The following is a 19,779-nucleotide window of genomic DNA, read 5'->3' on the forward strand; positions in this document are numbered from 1 at the left end:
TGTCATCCATAAAAAACTATGCCCAGTTATCTAGTCTGGTAATTGTTTTAAAAAAAATACATAGTTGTTCTATAACTGCGCTTAGTGCTGACCCTCATTGCTCCAATTATGTTAGCGTTGTTGTGTTCACTAACAGAGGGACACACTAGCTATTACTTATGTTCCATGTATATCCTCTTTTTATGAGTACACAAATAAATATGTACACTGAGCAAATACTTTCAAACAGTGTATGCCATGTAAGGGACACCTAACGTGGTGTAACTAAAGGAGTATTTGCTGTGTACACAAGGAACACTAAAACAAAAGAGATGGAAGACCCTGGGAAAAACAGCATGTGCTTTCTGTTCTGCAATTCGCGAGTCATTGCCAATGTCCTTTTTCTGCGCGAGATTGCTGGACCCAACTGCCCACAGTAAACAGATGCCATCCAATCATCGCATGCTGTGTGACAAAACTCCTCCCCCTCCTTTTGGCATGAAAGGGGCTGCTAGAAAGTCAGCCTAGGCTATATAAGGTGAGCATATGCAAGCAGAAAGCATTTACGGCTGTTCGGCCAGCAGACTCAGACTTGGCTGAGTTTGCCTCTTGCAGAGCCTGGGACAATACACCCCTCTCCAGTTCATTCCGAAGCCGGACCCTCACTTCATAGCAAACTACTCAGAGAACAGAGACTCCCCTCAGTCCTGAGAAGGTAAGGCGGGTCTCTCAAATATCTGGCCGGGTCTGGTATTTATAAGCATCAGCTTGCTTGGGACACGGCCGGAACAGCATAATCTGCGGCACGCGCTAGATTGAGTCAACGTGCGTGGATCACAGATGACACGAGCGCTCTGAAGCCAATCTATGCGCAGCCTGGACTCTCTTCAAGTTATGATTACTGTTGTGCGCCTACATTTCTATTGGCAACTGAACAACAGAAAGTTTGCACTTATGGCAAAACGTTTAATGCAAGGAAAATTGTTTTTTTCTTTACTGGTTTATGTGTGAAATGTACATTTTATTTGTGCGAAGTTTAGGCAATCCTATATAAGAAGTTTCGCGTGCACCTGCACTTGTGTACATTTATGTTGTATTTTTGAAATATTTAAATCATTTATCGGTTTACCCGTAGAAATATGGGCAAAGGTGTAATGTTCGTAGTTTCCCAGAACCGGGAAGTACAATGTTACTGTGACCTGTTCCTTCCCACTTACCTGGTCATTTTCTTTTCTTGGGTGAAGGCACATCGAGTTGACGACCGGCCTCCCTTAAAAACCTCAAATGATGCCTTCTGTCATCTGTGCGCTGCTGTTCGCTTACGTCTGGGAAGCAAGTGCAATGGTGCTGCTCAACTCCACGGGCTCCTTCCCGCCAGATGGTAATGTGACATTAATGAACTCGGCCCAGAGGGCGCATCTGGACTCAGCAAACATCCCGAAAGCCAGGAGGAGGCGCTACATCTCCCAGACTGACATGATCGCCATCCTCGATTATCACAACCAGGTCCGAGGCAAGGTCTTCCCACCTGCTGCTAACATGGAGTACATGGTGAGACACTTCTAGTCTAGAGGCATTCTCTATTTCGGAATGTTGGCAGTGTTGCTGATCGGTCAGTGTGTGTTATTTATCTGAAGGTTGTCGGTGAGCTGCTTTGTCACTAAATATGACGTAGTGTTTTCAGTAGTATTTTTAGTTAAGCACTGCTGACACTGGAAGTGTGAACCAGTGATGTTAGCGGTGCTGGCAAATCTACTAAAGGGGGTTGCCATGCTGTGTAGTGCTCGGGAGCCAACTGCTCTTTTGCTTATTTACGTTGTCTCACGCGAACACGGCACCTTTTCTATACACTAAAGTAGTGGGCGTTGCGTCATTAAGGGAATTGCTTGTACCTGCAATTCTCACTTAGACATCGAACATTCATTACCTTTACAGCACCAGTTCTGTCTTGTGGTGTTTGTGATAATCACCATAACCTGACAATACGATCCCTTCCCCTTTCCTTTTCTTTTTTTGAATTTTCTCTTCCTTCCTTTCCCCTTTTCTTTTTTCCTTCCTTTCCTTTTCTCTCTCCTCTCCCCTTTCCATTAATTCCCCTGCCTTCCCTTCCATTCACCATTCACCTTTCCCTTTTCTTTTCTTTTCTTTTCTCTTCCCCTTCCCTTCTACCCTTTCTCTTTCCTTTCCCTTTCCCATCCCCCATCCCCTTTTCCCTTCTGCTTTTCCTTCTTCTCTTCCCCTTCTCTTCCTTGCCCTTCCCCTTACGCCTTACGCCTTTCCTTTTCCTTATCCATTTCCCTTTCCATTTCCATCCCCCTTTCCCCATCCCCCTTTCCCTTCTCCTTCTCCTTCTTCTATTTGCCCTTCCGCTTCCCCTTCCCTCTCCTCCCCTCCCATACCTTCCTCTCCTCTCCCCTCCCCTCTTCTCTCCCAGTGTGTATGAGGCCAATGGTTTGCACTGTGGAGTGGAAGGTGTAGGCTGTGAGAAAGTCCTGTTTTGCATGTGATACTGGTCTGATGCCTAACCACAAGTTACACCTACATGTGCATAATGCTTACCCCACAGACCAGTTTATTAAATAGTTTCTGACTACAGTAGCTACCCTTCCCTCTCCTCTCAATCCCTCCCGTCCCTCCCCTCCTCTTTCGCTCCACACTGCTCTGCGCCACCTCCTCTCCTCCGCTCCTTTCCTCTCCTCCTTTTCTCTCGCACCCCGTCCCCTCCCATGATTCATGCAATCATTCTATAAGCTTCAGCTGTCAAATGTTGCTCAATGTCTCTGAGTATTGGTTGTTATACTATTTCTAAGTCCTCCATTTTGAGTGATCGGGTGTTTGGGATGATATTTATGTGATCCAACATGATCTGAATTCTTTGGGTATGGTTAATAACTAAACAACTATAAGCAAATGTGACCAGTCATTCAAAAATGAGCTCGCTTCTTGGGACTAACCTACTTGTTAGGAGTCCTTTGTTGATTCGTATTACATCTCCTGATATGTGACATTCCAGGGAATTCACAAAAATGTGAAAGGCGTGGTCTCACACATCTCACTTGGTGTCATGCTTCATTACTGGCCGCACCACACTCACCAGAGGAAACTCTAGTGGTGAATTTACTCCTTGTTATTGCAAGTAGTACTTTTAAGGGGGTGGGTACATGTGGAATCAGGATCTAGAGAATCTAAAAATCCCTGTGCCCTAACCTGATGACTTCTTTTTAATGAGTGTAGTCCTAAGGGATGATTCAAACTTATGGTGGTGCCTGGGACTATTTAATATCTCTACATCTGGATGGGTCGACATGTTTCTGCCTATGTAATGGCCCTCAAAGGTTCTTGGGCTTTTTTCAGGACCTAGGGCCAGATGTACGAAAGGATTTTACCCATTCAGTGTCTATGGGAAAAAGCTTTCGTACATATGGCCCCTAGATCTTTATTTTTCTAACTTCACTGTTACAAACGTACATGCATTGATCAATAGCACACTATACCTGTTAGCACAGTCCTGTGGAACTGTGTTTGCTGGAGTTACAAAGTTTGTTTTTGGTCCCTAACTTAAACTAATGATGGCCTTATGGAGTAGTTTGCTGGGGAAAATCCTTGTAGTCACACATTCATAAAACCCTTGAATTTTTTTGTGAGTTCATTTTTTATGAATTCCTTAGTCCAACACATCTCAGGAGGCTCAGTACAAAACAAGATAGGAGTTCCAGCAAATAGGCAATTCCCTAGATGCAAGTTTCCTTTTTAATGACTGGTCACATATGATTATGTTAGTTTTGGTGTATAAAGACACAAAACAGGGACCTTCCCCTTCCTCTCGTTCTCTAACACTTTCTTCCACAACATGAAAATAAGGCCCCCATGTATAGATATGGTAAATCACTACCAAGTAGAAATAATTTCCCCCAAAAGTTAGATAACACACAGATTTTGGTGCATACAGCACCAAAATCCACAAATCCAGATCATTATAAGGCGTTTTTTGCCTGATAAATTTTGACATGATCGACCTTCTGAACTTTATCCAGGCATACATTTGTAACTATAGGAGTGATGTGTTATCCCTCAAATTCCTAACTACGATATGTGCGATAACAGGAGATACTGCACATATTGCAATTAACAAAGTCACTTGTAATGAGGGCCTAAGTGTGTGGGTAACCCAGCATTAAAAATCAGGGTTCATACTGTTACAGCTGAACACTGAGCTACTTGATGGCCATGTGTGCTATAAAGGCGAGGCTAAGAGCTGCAATGTGCAGATACAAAGTTGTGTCTTTGCTCTCATTCCATTCACTTTAGTTCTGGCTGTAGAAATTGAGTGATGGGTTAACAGAGTCATTACAAATAATCACATCTAGCCTACCTCATTATTCCTCATAAGCGAGACCAAGGATATGCAACTGTCTGAGCATGGCTGCTATTGGTGGACTTAGTCCCTTCATTCATCTTGCAATGGAGCCACATGACGACCTTTCTCCTTTAAAGTGACAGGATGACAGTGGCTCTGTAGGGTGTAACTGTAAGTGGACAGTTGCTACTTTCTCCCCTGCTACTAAACATGACTTTTCATGAACACATTCAATTTAATTCTTCATGGACAGTTTACCTACTGCTCTAGATAATCTATAAGCATATGTTACAATCCAATGTGTCCCTTTGGCATTTGTGAACAGCCTTATTTTACAACAATACATAATTCAACATTTATTGCACTTTTCAAGGAAACTACTGAATCATTGGTGTTTGTGTTGGGACGGGGTGGAGTGGGTATCTTCTGAGCCTCTCTTTCCACAGTCCTGCCGGGTTCTGGTAACACATTCCCAGAAAGAGTAACTAGACAGATACCTACAGTGGAGATGAAATAATTAAAGACTGAGTGATGATGCTACATGTAATGTAACCCTAAATTATTTTGAAGGGGTGTTTTGAATGTATAACTTTGTACAGCTAAGACACCTAAGTTATGAGATCCTTACTATGGTCGGGGATCCTGGTGGCAATGACAGTAATCAGGATAGCAAAATTGTCATTATAGATACCTTCCTTAACATCCAGGTTCCATCAGTCACGTTCATTTTCCTGCTGCGTGCCATGTGGTTGTATTTTTCCACCATCAGATGGCTATTTATAAAATGCATAGCCAATGAGCTCGAGCATTGCTATAGGCCATTTTCTGTCATAGGCCCTCTGAGGCACTGCTCAGCTATTAAATCGTAGTTGGTGCTTAACTGGTATAACTATCCTTCCTAGTTGTGACACGTACCATTTAATATAGAAGGCGAGTTTTCATCCTCTCCTAAAGGCAATACCTTGCAAAAAATAGCTTGCAGGATTTGAGAAGATTTTAATATCTACAGGGGTGCAATTTGACATGCCAGTAGGTGTCTGGTAGGCAAAATATCTTGTTGCCCTACTGATGTTAACCACCGCTATTTTCGATTTGGCTAGTCTACTTGTAAAGGGACAATGTTTCTCCACTGCAACCACAGGGCACCCCTATTTGCAAAACACTCCTCAGTAATAGAAATAGAGGTGCTTGAAGTTTAAAACTTTGCTTGAAAGCTGGGCACATTCAGGTAAACTTTGCAGGCAAAGCTTCTTGCCATCAGCCAACTTTCCCAAAGTGAAATTAAACCCACCTGCACTGACAATTTCCTGTTGCTGGATGTCCCACCTCTGAAGGACAAAACATGCTGCAGGAAGAATGTGATAGGAAACCTGGCAGGGTGGAGGGAAAATTCACAGAGCTATTTGGGTGAGGGTGGTGGAACTGCTCTTTGGACTTTGTAGTGGAGGGTGACTTGGGAAGAAGATAATGAGAGAGTTGGGGGTTCAGAAGGATCCAGTGACAGTGGGTAAGAATTTACATTAAATCTACTGTCCTGAGCAGTCCTTAATGGCAGCAGGAATGGTTACCCACTAGCCAGGAGGGCTACTTATGCTTGACATTAAAAAAATAGAAAGAACAAGAGAGAGAGAGTTAACTTAGAGCCAGCCATCTTCAGGCATTGTCTTCCAAGTGTTTTTTATTATAGTTTGCTATTTCTTGGATTAACTATCCACCAAAGACAAAGAATTAGACTTTGGAGGGTACAACAACAATGTATTGCTCATTTTCAGCTTTATTTTTTGCTGTTTCTCTAAACCTGTCATCAAATAACGTCACGGTGCCATTCAATATTCACCTTTGCTTAGTCATTTGTTTTATTTCCCAGTTTCAATAACATCTTTCATTATTAGCTTCATGTTTACAAAGTAGAGAAGCTTGGGAAAACACACTTTCTTAAAGAAAAATTAAAATGATGGCCTTTTATCAAAAGCATGTACTGTGCAATATTTTGTTGGGTTTGTGTTAGATCTGGCATCCTTGGCATGGTTTCCCCACAGCGTATTGCCTTCAGACCACCTGACTTTGTTTTTGCTGGTCGTGCTAAGGTGCTTGTGCTCTTTCCCTAAAACATGGTAACATTGGCTATACCCAATTGGCATATTTAATTTACTTATAAGTCCCTAGTAAAGTGCATTAGTTGTGTGCAGGGCCTGTACGTTAAGCAATACTGATTGTGCCACCCACTTAAGTAGCCCTTTAAACATTTCTCAGGCCTGCCATTGCAGAACCCGTGTGCGCAGTTTTAAACTTCTATTTCAACATGGCAAAATAAACCTTTTGTTAAGTCCAAACCTTCCTTTCTAACACATAAAAGTCATCCTAAGGTAGACCCTGGACAGTCCCAAGGGCAGGGAGCAGTGTATTTAAACATTTGGACATGTACATTTAAGTTTTACATGCCCTGGTAGTGAAAACGTTTTAACTTCGTTTTTCACTACTACAAGACCTATCTCTCCCATAGGATAACTTTGAAGTTACCTTATTACATTTTATAAGTGGCATTTCCAAATAGGAAGAGATAACAGTTTCATGTTTGGTGTCTCTGGAATACTAAATTAAAATCCTAAATCAGATTTTAAATTACTATTCTGAAAATGGCACTTTCAAGAGGTTGGTATTTTCTTGCCTTAGCTATGTGGTGCTTGTAGCCCGTCACTGGTCACAGGACTAGGTGTAGTTGGCAGTTGGGCTTTATGTATTGCTCCTACACAGCCACACATAATGGGAGCTTAGGTGTGATTAGATGGGCCATCACTGGCAAGATGGGAAGGAGGAGCTATGCACAGCTTCTCTTGCACTTAAATAGACTGTTTCCTGTTTCCACACAAAGGAGTGAATGCTCTCTGTAGCTATCTGAAGCCAGAGTAGGGAAGGCTGGGCATCTGTTCACATCAAAGGCAGGCCTCTAGAAGCTTCTCCCCACTTCTAAGGCACAACTGACTTCAGGCACCACCATTTCAGTACACTTCTGGACCTGTGGGTACTCTGCCAGGAAGAAGGATAGCTGTGCTGCTACAAGGACTGCTACTCTGCTAGACTGCTGCTCTAAAGGAACTACTTCTATGCTGTGCTGACCTTCTACCTGCTGCCCTCTTCCCTGGAAAAGAAGAACTGGACCTGCAACTTCATTTGAACCCAGGACCCCGGGATGACTCCAAGCTCTGCTGGTCTCCTGATTGAACCTCAGAGACATAAAAAGTTCCCCAACAGCTCCTGGACCCATCTTCAGTGAGTTCCTGACCCTCAAGTAGTGCCTATCAGGACCTGAACTCAGGGCGTGGCTCGCAGGGTCTTAAATTCAAGCTTTTGGGCTCTTTATGGCCATAATCAGATCAAGATGCTGTGAGCTCATGTCTCTTCACACAACAGTATCAAAAGTCCACAGGGGAAAGCAAAACTCTAAGCTCCAGCCTGCCCGTCCGCAACTCCTGACCTGCTCTTTGCACCACACCAACTTCCTCTTGTGATACTCTCTCTTTGGTCCTCAAGACCCTTGCCAACATAAAAGGGACTCTTGGCACAAATCTTGAGAGGGTTAAACTTCAGTGGGACTTACCTGGGACTATATATGGCACAAGTTCCATAGTGGTCAACCAGACCTTTTGACGTTGGCCCGGTCCAGCGTGATCGGATAGTTACAGGTGGTGCTTTCTGTCTGGGCACTATATTACAGTTTATTCTTTGAAAATTGATAACTCTGGATCTACTGATTAGATGTTTGTCCTTAGATGTTTGTCCTTTTGATCTTGTTTTATCTATTGAATTACGTTCTATTGTTCTAATCTGATGTGGGATCTTTTAATGTGGTGTTTTCACTTTTTTTTGCACTGTTTGAAGTGTTGCACAAATACTTTACACATTGCCTCTATGTTAAGCCTGACTGCTCCATGCCAAGCTACAAGTGGGTGAGCACAGGTTAATTTGGGGTTTGCTTGTGCCTTACCCTGAATAAGATGGTGGTACCTGCTCGGCCAGGGCTCACACCCCAGTCAACCAGTAGTGCAATTTTAACAGTATATCTTTGAAGCTCATCACCTGCAATCAATGCAAACTTCATCTTATGTCTCCATTTCATAACACTGTTTGAGAACACAGCACATCACTCCTAATGCAATAATTCAGAAAATGTGTCTTTTTTAAATATTTATTTACAATTGTCATTGTGAAAGTATAGAAAACATTATTTTCTGTACTTTCAAAAGGGCTGCTCAGATGCATGAAACAATGTGAAAATGCTACACACGTTTGCCACACACGTGGTCATCTTCAAAGTAGAGAAAACAACATTTTTTATACTTTTAACATGGTCAATCACCACAATTGGCTGTGCTGGTATGCACTACCGAAAATGGACCAACCTGCTTTGCAATGGTTGTTATTTTCTTAGGCTCCTTCAACCAGTGATATGTCGAAACAGCTGTTCGACAGGTTTCAGAAGCCCACCAATAACTCAAACCCTGCAAAAGAGGATCACATGCATGTTTGCGAATTAAGGGCCACATGTGCAAAGATTCGGTTTTGCGACTCTGCGAACTGTGAGTCTTAGCGACTCGCAATTTGTGAGTCGCAAAACCGAATGTACCGCAATGTACTTTACACTGTTTGCGATTCCCAATGGGTTCGCAAATAACCTCCCTCATGAATATTCATGAGGTGGGTCGCAATTTGCAACCCCGTTGGGAATGGCCGCCTTCACAGTGAAGGTAGTCTGTAACTGCTTTTAAATGAAGCAGTTTTTTTTTTTAAATGCAGCCCGTTTTCCTTAAAGGAAAACGAAATGCATTTCAATAACAAAAAATGAAAAGTTTTCTTTTCATTTTTTCAGAGCAGGCAGTGGTCTGTGGGACCACTGCCTGCTCTGAATAAATATTTTCGCTGCCATTCACAAAGGGGAAGGGGCACCATGAGGATTCGCAAACCCTTTTTGCAATTCGTTAAATAGATTACCGAGACACAAAAATGGGTCTGTACATACCAAAAAGCATTTTTCTCGTCCAACGAGAAAGAAAAGGTACGTACATGTGGCCCTAAACCTCTATGGATACGATTCTGTCACTTTGCATTTGTTTTTTGAGGGCATCTTACTTTGAAGTTAGTGAACATGTGAAGGAGCATGAACTGAAGAAAAATGCAGAAGTCAAAGGTCAAATCGTACACCCGGTGTAATTACTTAATGCTTTGCCTGACAGTTACTTGTGTTTTACTGCAAATAAACAAGGACATCTGCGTGGAAGGTGAGGGTCTGGCTTCACGGCATCTTCAGCAGCTGACATCTGGAAATCTGCCGCGCTGTGGGGTTTTAATGCATGGCTAAGGACTTTAAGAAAGTCGTGCGTTGTTTTTACTCTGAACAGGAATGTCTGAGTTTTCGAACGGCTTCTGTTCAAGCGTAATTTACTGCAACTTGCCATCACAGTTCAATAGTAAAATATTGTTTGTGAGGGGGCATTGGTGGTCTCAGAAATACTCAATGACATTTTATCGAGGTCGTTGTACTTTAATTGAAATGCATCCTATTTTAAATGTGTAAAATAACTGTATCCATTACCTTCTCAAAGCAGTATTCCTATAGGTATGACTGGTTCATATAATTTATAAAATTGCGTGCAATGAAAAATTTTACCGCAAATGGACAGCGCTAGCATTATTTTGTTAAAACACAACAGGAGAGCAGGTGGCTTCCGATTGAACCCTATTGATTGCACGCCAAAAACGCTCCCGTTAAGTCCTCTGTGGACTTTTCAATCCTATCAAACTACCGCATTTCTGGAACTTGAAACGGTGGCTCAGAAGCAGCACATCTCAAAGAGCTCTCGTCTAGCAAGCCGCAGTGCAGGCCAGTGCACAAGTTAAACCATCCTGGGTAATTGCAGGCAGTGGAGTTTGTGGTCAGCAAGATGGATATGTAAACTGACCGTGATCAATGGACAGTGTCTTTTGGGGAGATGATGAGCCTGCTCCCTGGTTTCTAGCTGTGTCTGAGCTGAACAAACAGGAAGACAAAATGGCAGATAGAGTAAAAGCCAGAGAAAGGAATAACCAGCCAAATTAAAATATAAAGAAAAAGAGAGTGAACAGGAGAGAACTGAGACTGATAGAAATAGAGTGAAAGAGAGAGGGAGATATAGAGTGAGAGGTGGGAAATGTACATTAGGGGTGTGTTTTCAAATACATTTAACCAACATGACTCCCTTTTGAAAGCTAGGAAAAAGCTTCCAGTCAAATTACACAAATATTCTGATTACATGAAAAACCTCTTGTGATAGCTTCTATTCAGACAAAGTTTTTCTTTCTTTGCTGCCTTCTTCATAGGGACCCCTTCAAATTGTGTCTTAGAAGGTGAACAATCATTATTTCTGTAATTGTGTGGTGGCTTAGACGTTTGCTGAATCCTTTGCATAATGCAAAGCCCGACATATGAATTAAATTGTTCTTGTAACATGTATCCATCGGTACGTGTGATATATATATATCGGTTGTGGTCATTGAATAGACCACATAGTTGAATTGGCTGAACGCTGTGTGCCCCTTTATTGTGTGCGCAATGTTCTCCAAGCTATGAAACCAAATGCTCGTTCCTCCAAGAAACAATATGAACATCTGCGTCTTCTTCTCATGAAAAACACTATTTGGATGCGATTAATTCCAAGCATCCCATTTGAGTTTTATGTGCTTTTAAGTAATGGTGTAATTTGTCATTTATTTTACTGCACAATACATTCTATTAATGATGAGTTGTTTGAACGCTGCAGATTTTTTTGTGAGCTCTTGTCTGCAATTCAGAAGGTATTTGCAGAGCACATTTTACTGTCCTCATAAACCTACATCAAAATTCCTTCAGCTTGAGAAACAGAGCTGTTCATTGCAAGTCTTGTGAATGCATGGATGTGTTTATTTGCATGGTTCTTTTTGTGGGGCAATTCGATCTCAGAACACCCGAAGTTTTAGCAAATGGAGAGTTTCTATAAGACCCTGACAAAACCACAAGAATGCAAACGTTCAGGCTGCAGTGTTAAATCATGCGCATGTTACAGCTTGAGGCCTTCTCTCCGCCTCTTTGGCACACAAAGGTTACTTCGCAGTATGAGTGGCGAGGAATGTCGTTTAGAAGACACTTGGTGCTGTTTCACGCCAGCTAAAATCGCCAAGCTTTCATTTAGTACTGCTGACTCCCCAAACGTATGTATGACACAGCAATCACACACAATACAACTGATGTCCTGTCAGAGGTAGAGGCTATTGCAAGGAACATAGCTTTATTTACAGTGGAAGGGGGGTGACATTTAGATGTGGACGCCTAAAATAAACCAGAATCTCCTTTCACCCTCTGGGACTGAGATAAGACTCCAACGGTCTATTCATCATTAGAACCACTAGACAAGGCTCTTTTCTGGAGAGAGTTAACAAAGACTCTTTAATCATCAGATCTCCTACTGTGCTTTTGTTTGAAACAATTGTGTTAATGGAGCAATATGTCAAAGAGAGGTTTACAATGCATCCCATCTGGTATGACGTCTCAGATGTTTGTTCTGGATTTTCTGCACTTCAAGGTGCATTGAGGAAAAATGTTGGGTACCTCAGTAGGCGTCGGCTAATAGTGGAATGTTTTGACTAAGCCACCATCAGAAAGAGAACTGTGGATCTAAACCAGTGAACTCGCTGTTATTGTTTGGCAACGAGAAATAAGATAATGTGTCTAGACAATGGCCATTATATTGGTGCAGCCAGGCCACGGTTGAGGTGATGGAAGGTTAAATGGACACTTACTGGGCATATAGATACTCAGTGGGCATATAGTGGAGAGGGTGGCATTAACCAACAGGAAGGACACCCTCATTTAGGGTTAAATAACACACAAACTGGTACCTGTGATAATGATAACGTGAGAACTGAACAAATTAGAAGCATTTAATTGGTCTGTAACTAGTGCCACAAGGGTCACACAGTGAAATGTTCCCTGAGGGTCTCGAGTACTAATCATAATGAGCATACTGCTTTCTCTTAATAGTCCGCTAGAACGCTGGATGACTCAGAAGTTCCTATTATCTACCTAACCTTCCTGTAGTACATTTCTTGAATTGGGTGAATAAATTACATTTATTTTCATTTAAAGTTGCTCCAAACAGCCAACACATGTTTTGCACAATCAGTGCTTCTTCTCAGCTTGTTGTCAAATGATCACTCCCTTAGGTATACTTTCTATGTGGAGAGTTCTTTGTGTAGTGTATCAGTTTTTATTCTTTTGCTGTGCATCAGTTGGTACTTCTTAATATTTTAGTTATTACTTCAAACTTCAGTGTTAAAGGTATAGTTGTGTTAAGGAAGATGATTCCGAAGAGCACTGCACCAATAGAATGCTAGATAAGGACCACTATGTCAATAGAGGGCTAAATAAGGAGCACTGCATCAATACAACTATGTGGTTATAGTTAGGATTACCAAAGACAGGGATTTCTTGGATTTGCACCCCTTTCAACCCTGCACTTGTTTGAAGAATCTCCTTGAAACTTTGCAGACCTGTTTCGCCTGTTACATTGTCAGAGGACTGGCAGTTCTGCAACGTTTGGTCAAGGGGGGCAAAAAAGGGAGGTCCCAAAACACACTGGAAATCCAGTGCATTTTACATAGACTTCTGTATTTCACATAGAGGTAAAATTGATGAACGGACTGCAATAAAATTTCATAGCAATGTACATTAGACTATGTAGATGATTCTTTTTGCTACTGCAAGTGATGTTATGAAGTGGTTATGATATCTTGTAGGATAAAACTACTATAAGTAGCAAGAAAGCCAAAAAATAAACTAGACTGCATATGTAAAGTTTCAGATTTATTACATGAACAACTAGAAGACCCATTTATGGTCATATGGTAATGGAAGCCTATAAAGAAATACATAACAAATTGAATATGTCTTAATCTACACATGTTTTCTTTGCATGGTCTCTGGCTCACAAAATGAAACTGTCCGATCAAGCAAAACAAAAGAAATATTTCCTATGCACCACTGTGCAACAAAATGAAAAACTCACCTAGCAGTGAGCCACAGAACTATTATTTGGAGGAATTATAAATGGTCTCTAGGAAAAAAATAGTGATCTGAATTTTTATAACAATGAGTTTCTTTCAATCACTTTGGCCTTTATATGTAGTACAATCTTACTAAAAGTACCAATGAAACCCAAAATATAAAATAGACTGCATACTTAAAGTTTCAGATTTATTACATGGACAACTGAAAGACCCATTTATGGTCACATGCTAATGAAAACCAATACATAACAAACAAAATACATCTTAATCTACATAGGCTTTCTTTGCATACTCTCTTGCTTACAAATTAAAACTGTGCCCAACAATCCGAACAAAAAACATCCGAAGTACTCCTGTGCAACAAAATGGAAAAGTGACCTAGCAGTGAGCTACACAAACTACTATCTGGAGGGCATGATAATTGCCCATTAGGAAAAAAACTTAATTTTTAGAACAACAATGATTGGCATACTTCTACTAAAAGTAGGAAGCAAGTACAATAAACTAGACTGCATCTGTAAAGTTCCAAAATTACTACATGAACAACTACAAGACATATGGGTTATGATTATGTAAACCAATAAACCAATACATAACAAATACAATAGATGAAAAGAAAGAAAGCACTTCAAATCTTATTGCCACTCTGTAGTTATAGTTAGTATTCTAAAAGATAGGTATTCCTCAGATATTAGTTCTCTAATAACTTTCCATCCATTTGACAAAACACCACAAAACTTTCCAAACCTATAGCGTTTTCTACATTTAAGATGATGTACATTTTTGTGGTGAATCCTTAAGGGAGTGCAAAGATAAAAGCGGGTTCCAAAATGCCTTTTTTTCACTATTGCATTTACCATAGACTATGTTTTTGTCAGAGCATGAAAATGGCTGAATGGCTGAAATTTGGCAGGATTACACATGATTGTGCAGAGACAATACTTTTTGGGTACTGCAGTTGAGTAGGGTAAGTATTGTTTATGTTATAAGGCATTTAAACTTAGTGATATCTGTCACCACGGTACTATCACAGAATTTCATAATATTTTGTGAAACTTCCACTGTACATGGCTATTATATTTTAAAATAAATAAAAAATAAATACTCTTCCCTACATACAACCACTTAAATAAAGTGGTAATAGTTAGGGACCTAATACTTACCTATATGTAAGGCCTTAACACTGAACATAGCCAATGTGTAGTAAAAACAACATGGCTGCCCTTTCATTCTCTGAAATCACCTAAATATATACTGGTTTGTGATCACCATATACTGCAAAGTTATCACAGTATACCATGGCCCAAAATATAACGAAGGCCTAGCTGTATTATTGGATTGCAGTGCCTTTGCGTCACGCATGGTGTCGCATGGGTAAATGCAATACTTAAGTTAGATTTACAAAGCAGTGAAAAGCCACCATGCCTTGCCCTGCATTGATTGGTAAATCTAGAGAAACGCAAGCCAGTGGAACTCGCTGTTTTGCATTACCCTGCACAGCTTAATACGCATAGCTGCTAAATTTCATACATATCCGTATTCCATTTCACTGTAGCCACTCCACTATATGCTATTACACTCTAGGCCACTTCACTCTACACCTCTCCACTGTATGAGACACCACTCCCCTCTATGCTATTACACTGTATGCAGCACCACTGTAAGCCACTACACTCTACACTCTTACACTCTTACACTGCAAGCACCCCCACTCTTCGTCACTTCAGTCTACATCTCTCCACTGTACTCCACTCCACAGGACACTACTCTACTATACGCTAGTCAACTCTGTGCCATTCTACTGTACACAACTCCACTCTACTCTCTTCCACTTTATTCAACTTCACTCCATTGTACGCTATTCCGCTGTATGCCAGTCTGCTGTATGTTACTCCTCTCTACGCAACTCTAGTATATGTCACTTCTATCTATGCAACTTCATTCTATGCTATTTGATTGAGCCCCACTCCAATGTACGCCACTCCACTATATGCAGGCACACTCTACCCCATGCGACTGTCGCCTACCCCAGTCTACCCCACTCCATTATTCATCACTCCCCTGTACGCTATTCCATTATACACTATTACTCTCTACGCCATTCCACTGTACAACACTCTGCTCTATGCCACTTAACTAAACGCTATTACATTGTACACAATGCCATTGTAATCCACTACACTCTACACTATTACACTGTAAGCACCACTCCTCTACGCCACTCTACTGGATGGCACTCCACTAGATGCTTCTCCACTATACACTAATCCACTCTATGCCACTCACTATGCAAATCACTCTACTCTGTTCCACTCCATGCCACTCCACTCCATTGTACGCTATTCCACTGTATATCACTCCACTCTACGCCACTCCAATGTACAGCCCTCCACTCTACACCACTTCATTCTACTCTATTCAATTCAACCTCATTCCAATATACACCACTCCACTGTATTGAATTACAGCCTACATCATGCCACAGTACGTTACTGCAGTCTACACCATTCCATTATACATCACTTCCCTGTATGCTACTCTTCACTATTACACTCTACCCCATTCCAGTTTATGCTGCTCTAGTCTACACCACTTCACTGTACACCTCTGCACTGTCTGCTACTCCACCAGTGGTTTTAATGGGCAGATCCTGTCTGGTACTGAGCACCGGCAATTCATTTAATTTGAAAGGGAGAGCACCTGCACTTCTCAGCTTTCCTGTAATACATTTAATGGAAGAGTATCAGCAATCCTCACTCCCCTGTACGCTACTCCACTATACACTATTACACTCTACCCCATTCCAGTTTATGCTGCTCTAGTCTACACCACTTCACTGTACACCACTGCACTGTATGCTACTCCACCGGTGCTTTAAATGGGCAGGTCCTGTCTGGTGCTGAGTACCAGCAATTTTTTTAACTTGAAAGGGAGAGAACCTGCACTTCTCAGCATTACGGTAATCATTTAATGGAAGAGTACCAGCAATCCTCAGGAGCAAGCAGGCACTCTAAATAGTGAGTACCTACACTTCTATATTTCCATTTAAAGCACTGTACTCCACTATATGCTATTCTACTCTATGCCACTCTACTGTACACCACTCAAATCTACTCTAGTCCATTGGATGCCATTCCACTCTCCGCCACTTCACTGTATGGTATTTTCCTCTACCCCACCCGCTGTACACCACTCCAGTCAACAACATTCCACTTTGTGCCACTCCCTGCTACGCTGTAAGCTATTACAGTTTATGCCATTCCACTGTATGCTACTGTAATATAAAATATTACACTTTACACCACTCCATTCTATGCTACTCCACAATATGCTTTTCCTCTTAATGCTATTCCATTGTATCCACTCTATGACACTTCTTTGTACTCTCCTCTACTTAACTCCCCTTTACAAAACTCCATTCCACTGTATTCTACTTTACTAGACTCTACTCCACTCAATTCCTGTACACTCCACTGTCTAAATGTGCACTCAATAGGCCCCTACACTCTATTGTACAACACCCTACCACACTCTGTGACAGTTTCCAAATCTAACACAGCACTCCACTCTACTGTATGAGACGTCATTCCAATTTGTAACACTTTACTCGACACTACTCTACGCCACTTTAAAGTATGCTACTCTACTCCATGCTAATCCACTATATCCTATTCCACTCTATGCCACTCCACTGTGCACCAATCCACTCTAAACTATTCCACTCTATCCAAGTCCACTCTTCTACACTACACTATACAGTATTCCACTGTATGATACTCCACTTTTCTGTAATCCACTCTACATCACTACAGTGTGTGCCACTTAAATCTATGCTACTCCATTGTATGACAATCTCCTCCAATCTATATAACTCCACTCTACAAAAGTCTACCACACTTTATGGCACTCTATGGCATTCTCCTCCACTCTGTCCCCACACACTCCATTTTCAAACTCTGTACTCTACTATATGCTCTTACACTTCAATGTACCATACTCTATTCCACTATACAACACCTTTCTATATGACACAGTGCTCCACTGTACTGTACAAGCCCCCCACTCCTATTTATAACAGTTTACTACTTACACTACACCAGTGCACTCTAATCCATGCCACTCTACTCTAAAACACACCAATATACTCTATTGTACTTTACTTCACATTATGTTGTACCACTCCACTCGACTCTGCTCCACAGTACAAGATTTTACCCCACTTTATGCTACTATACAACAATCCACTCTATGCAGCTCCACTGTTTTACACTCTACTCTATGATAGTCTAGTTCACTATAAAAACTGTATACAACTCTTTGTATGCCCCTGAACCCTGCTTTACTCCACTCTACTCTGATACAGTATTCCACTGTACTTTACTAATCCACTGTATGTCACTCCACTCTATGCCACTCAGTGCCATTTTACTCTATAACATTGTATGCCAATACACTATACCACACTCTCCTGTACTGTACATCACTCCACTCTACAAAAAGCAACTAGACTGATTTCAACTCTACTGTGACATAGTCTACAACACTTTCCAATACTGTACAACACCCCACTACACTCTACTGTACAACACAGCACTCCAATTTATGACTCTTTACTCAACTGTATGCTATGCTATTCAACTCTACTGCACTCCATTCCACTATAGTCTACCATATGCCACTCTACTCTATGACGCTTTACTCCTCCAGTGTACTCCACTCCACTATACTCCACTCTACTACACTTTACCCCACTCTGTGCTACTGTACTATATTCCACTCTGCGCTACTCCACTGTCTCACACTCTACTCAACTGTTTAAACTCCACTCTACAACACTGTACTGCACTCTGTGCCACTCTATGACACTCTACTCCACTCTATGCCCATCCACTCTACACCACTGTAATACTCTCAATAATATGCCACTTAACTTCTCTCTGCAATACTCCACTTCACTATATGACACAGCACTCCACTCTATGACACTTTCCTCTACTGTACTCTATGGAACTCCACTTAACAACATTCCAGTCTATGATACTCTACTTCACCCTACTGCACTCTAAAACACTGTACTCCCCTCTATGACAGTTTATGATACCCTGCTCTACTGTTCGACAAGCCATTCCACTGTACAACACGCTCCTCCAGTCTACGATACCTGACTCCACTATATGAGACACAATGCCACTACACTACATAACACTGTACTACACTGTTTGATATGCTACTACACTCTCCTGTACTCCACACTATTCCAATATACAATACTCCACTCTTTGACAATAGACTTTACAACACTCTCGACCACTGTACTGTATGAAGTAACAACTCTCCACATACAACTCTGGAATCTATGATTTCAAACACATTTTTATTAAAAATGTTAAAAACCAACTGAAATTTAATTAGAAAATTCAACTTTAATGTTTAGTTATAGTTAGGAAAAATTTATTTTCTCTATATAAACAACGTTTAAACTACACAAATGATAAAACTTCCTAAGTTATAGCTATAACTTTCATTTAAAATGTATCCACCCCTTTCAAATTATTATAAGTAGCAGACCTCGTTACACAGTCTTTTCAGCTTTCTTACCAGAAATACTACACTGTTCAAGACTCTCTGCTACGCACTTTGATATGACAAATAATGTCATTTTAGAAGTTATAAATGATGTTATGAGCCATCACCCACCCACCTAGGTGGCATGCTTTAGTATATTTCAGGCCATGGGAGAGTGAACAGAATAGGTTAGAGTAGACCATCATGTGGCTGATGGAGTCATTACCGTGCAACGGTGGGTTATCCTCCCTCCTCCCACATGTGGCATTGAGAGGTTTCGTTCATGGCACAAATTAAACCTAATGAAGATATTAAACCGTGATACCTCGACTGGAGTAATAATTAACATATGTGTTTTTTCTCCTTTGACACTTGCTTTACATCTTACAAACACATAACCAGACACCCACTGATGAGAGGTACCAGAAGTCAAAGGTCCTATCGAAAGCTAAGGTCCATACTGGGCAATGATAGGGCAGAAACATGCTGACCTACAATTCCTTTTGTTAAACATATTGGCATACAGGCCCTACAGTTTTAACCTTACCTGTGGGAGATGTAAAATTACGAATTACCAGTCATCCTGAAGTTAACCTAACCATTTCATTTCTCTTTTGGCCTAGCAGTTTCCTGTCAAAGCTAGCGACAAGAAAGTAACTCCATGATTGAGATCAGTAAATCATTACAAAAATAAGTTGATGCTTTTTTGCTTGGAGAAACCAACTTTTACTGTCTAAGTATCACCAAAAAGCTATTTTATCAACGAGGATACCACCCCTGTGCAAAATACGTTTATTGTAGTG

At 41.1% G+C, this 19,779-nt stretch overlaps 1 protein-coding gene across 1 annotated transcript in view; it reads left to right on the forward strand.

Annotated features, from left to right (window-relative positions):
• The first annotated feature begins 540 nt into the window (after positions 1 to 540).
• Positions 541 to 19,779, forward strand: part of PI15 (peptidase inhibitor 15) — a 45,927-nt gene continuing 26,688 nt past the window's right edge. The window contains exons 1-2 of the mRNA XM_069220371.1: positions 541 to 694; positions 1,224 to 1,530. Of these exons, the coding sequence (XP_069076472.1) occupies positions 1,264 to 1,530 (267 nt within the window). The 5' untranslated portion in view covers positions 541 to 694; positions 1,224 to 1,263. The remainder of the gene's footprint in view (positions 695 to 1,223; positions 1,531 to 19,779) is intronic.

This window comes from Pleurodeles waltl, chromosome 2_2, assembly GCF_031143425.1.
Source record: "Pleurodeles waltl isolate 20211129_DDA chromosome 2_2, aPleWal1.hap1.20221129, whole genome shotgun sequence".
NCBI lineage: Eukaryota > Metazoa > Chordata > Amphibia > Caudata > Salamandridae > Pleurodeles > Pleurodeles waltl.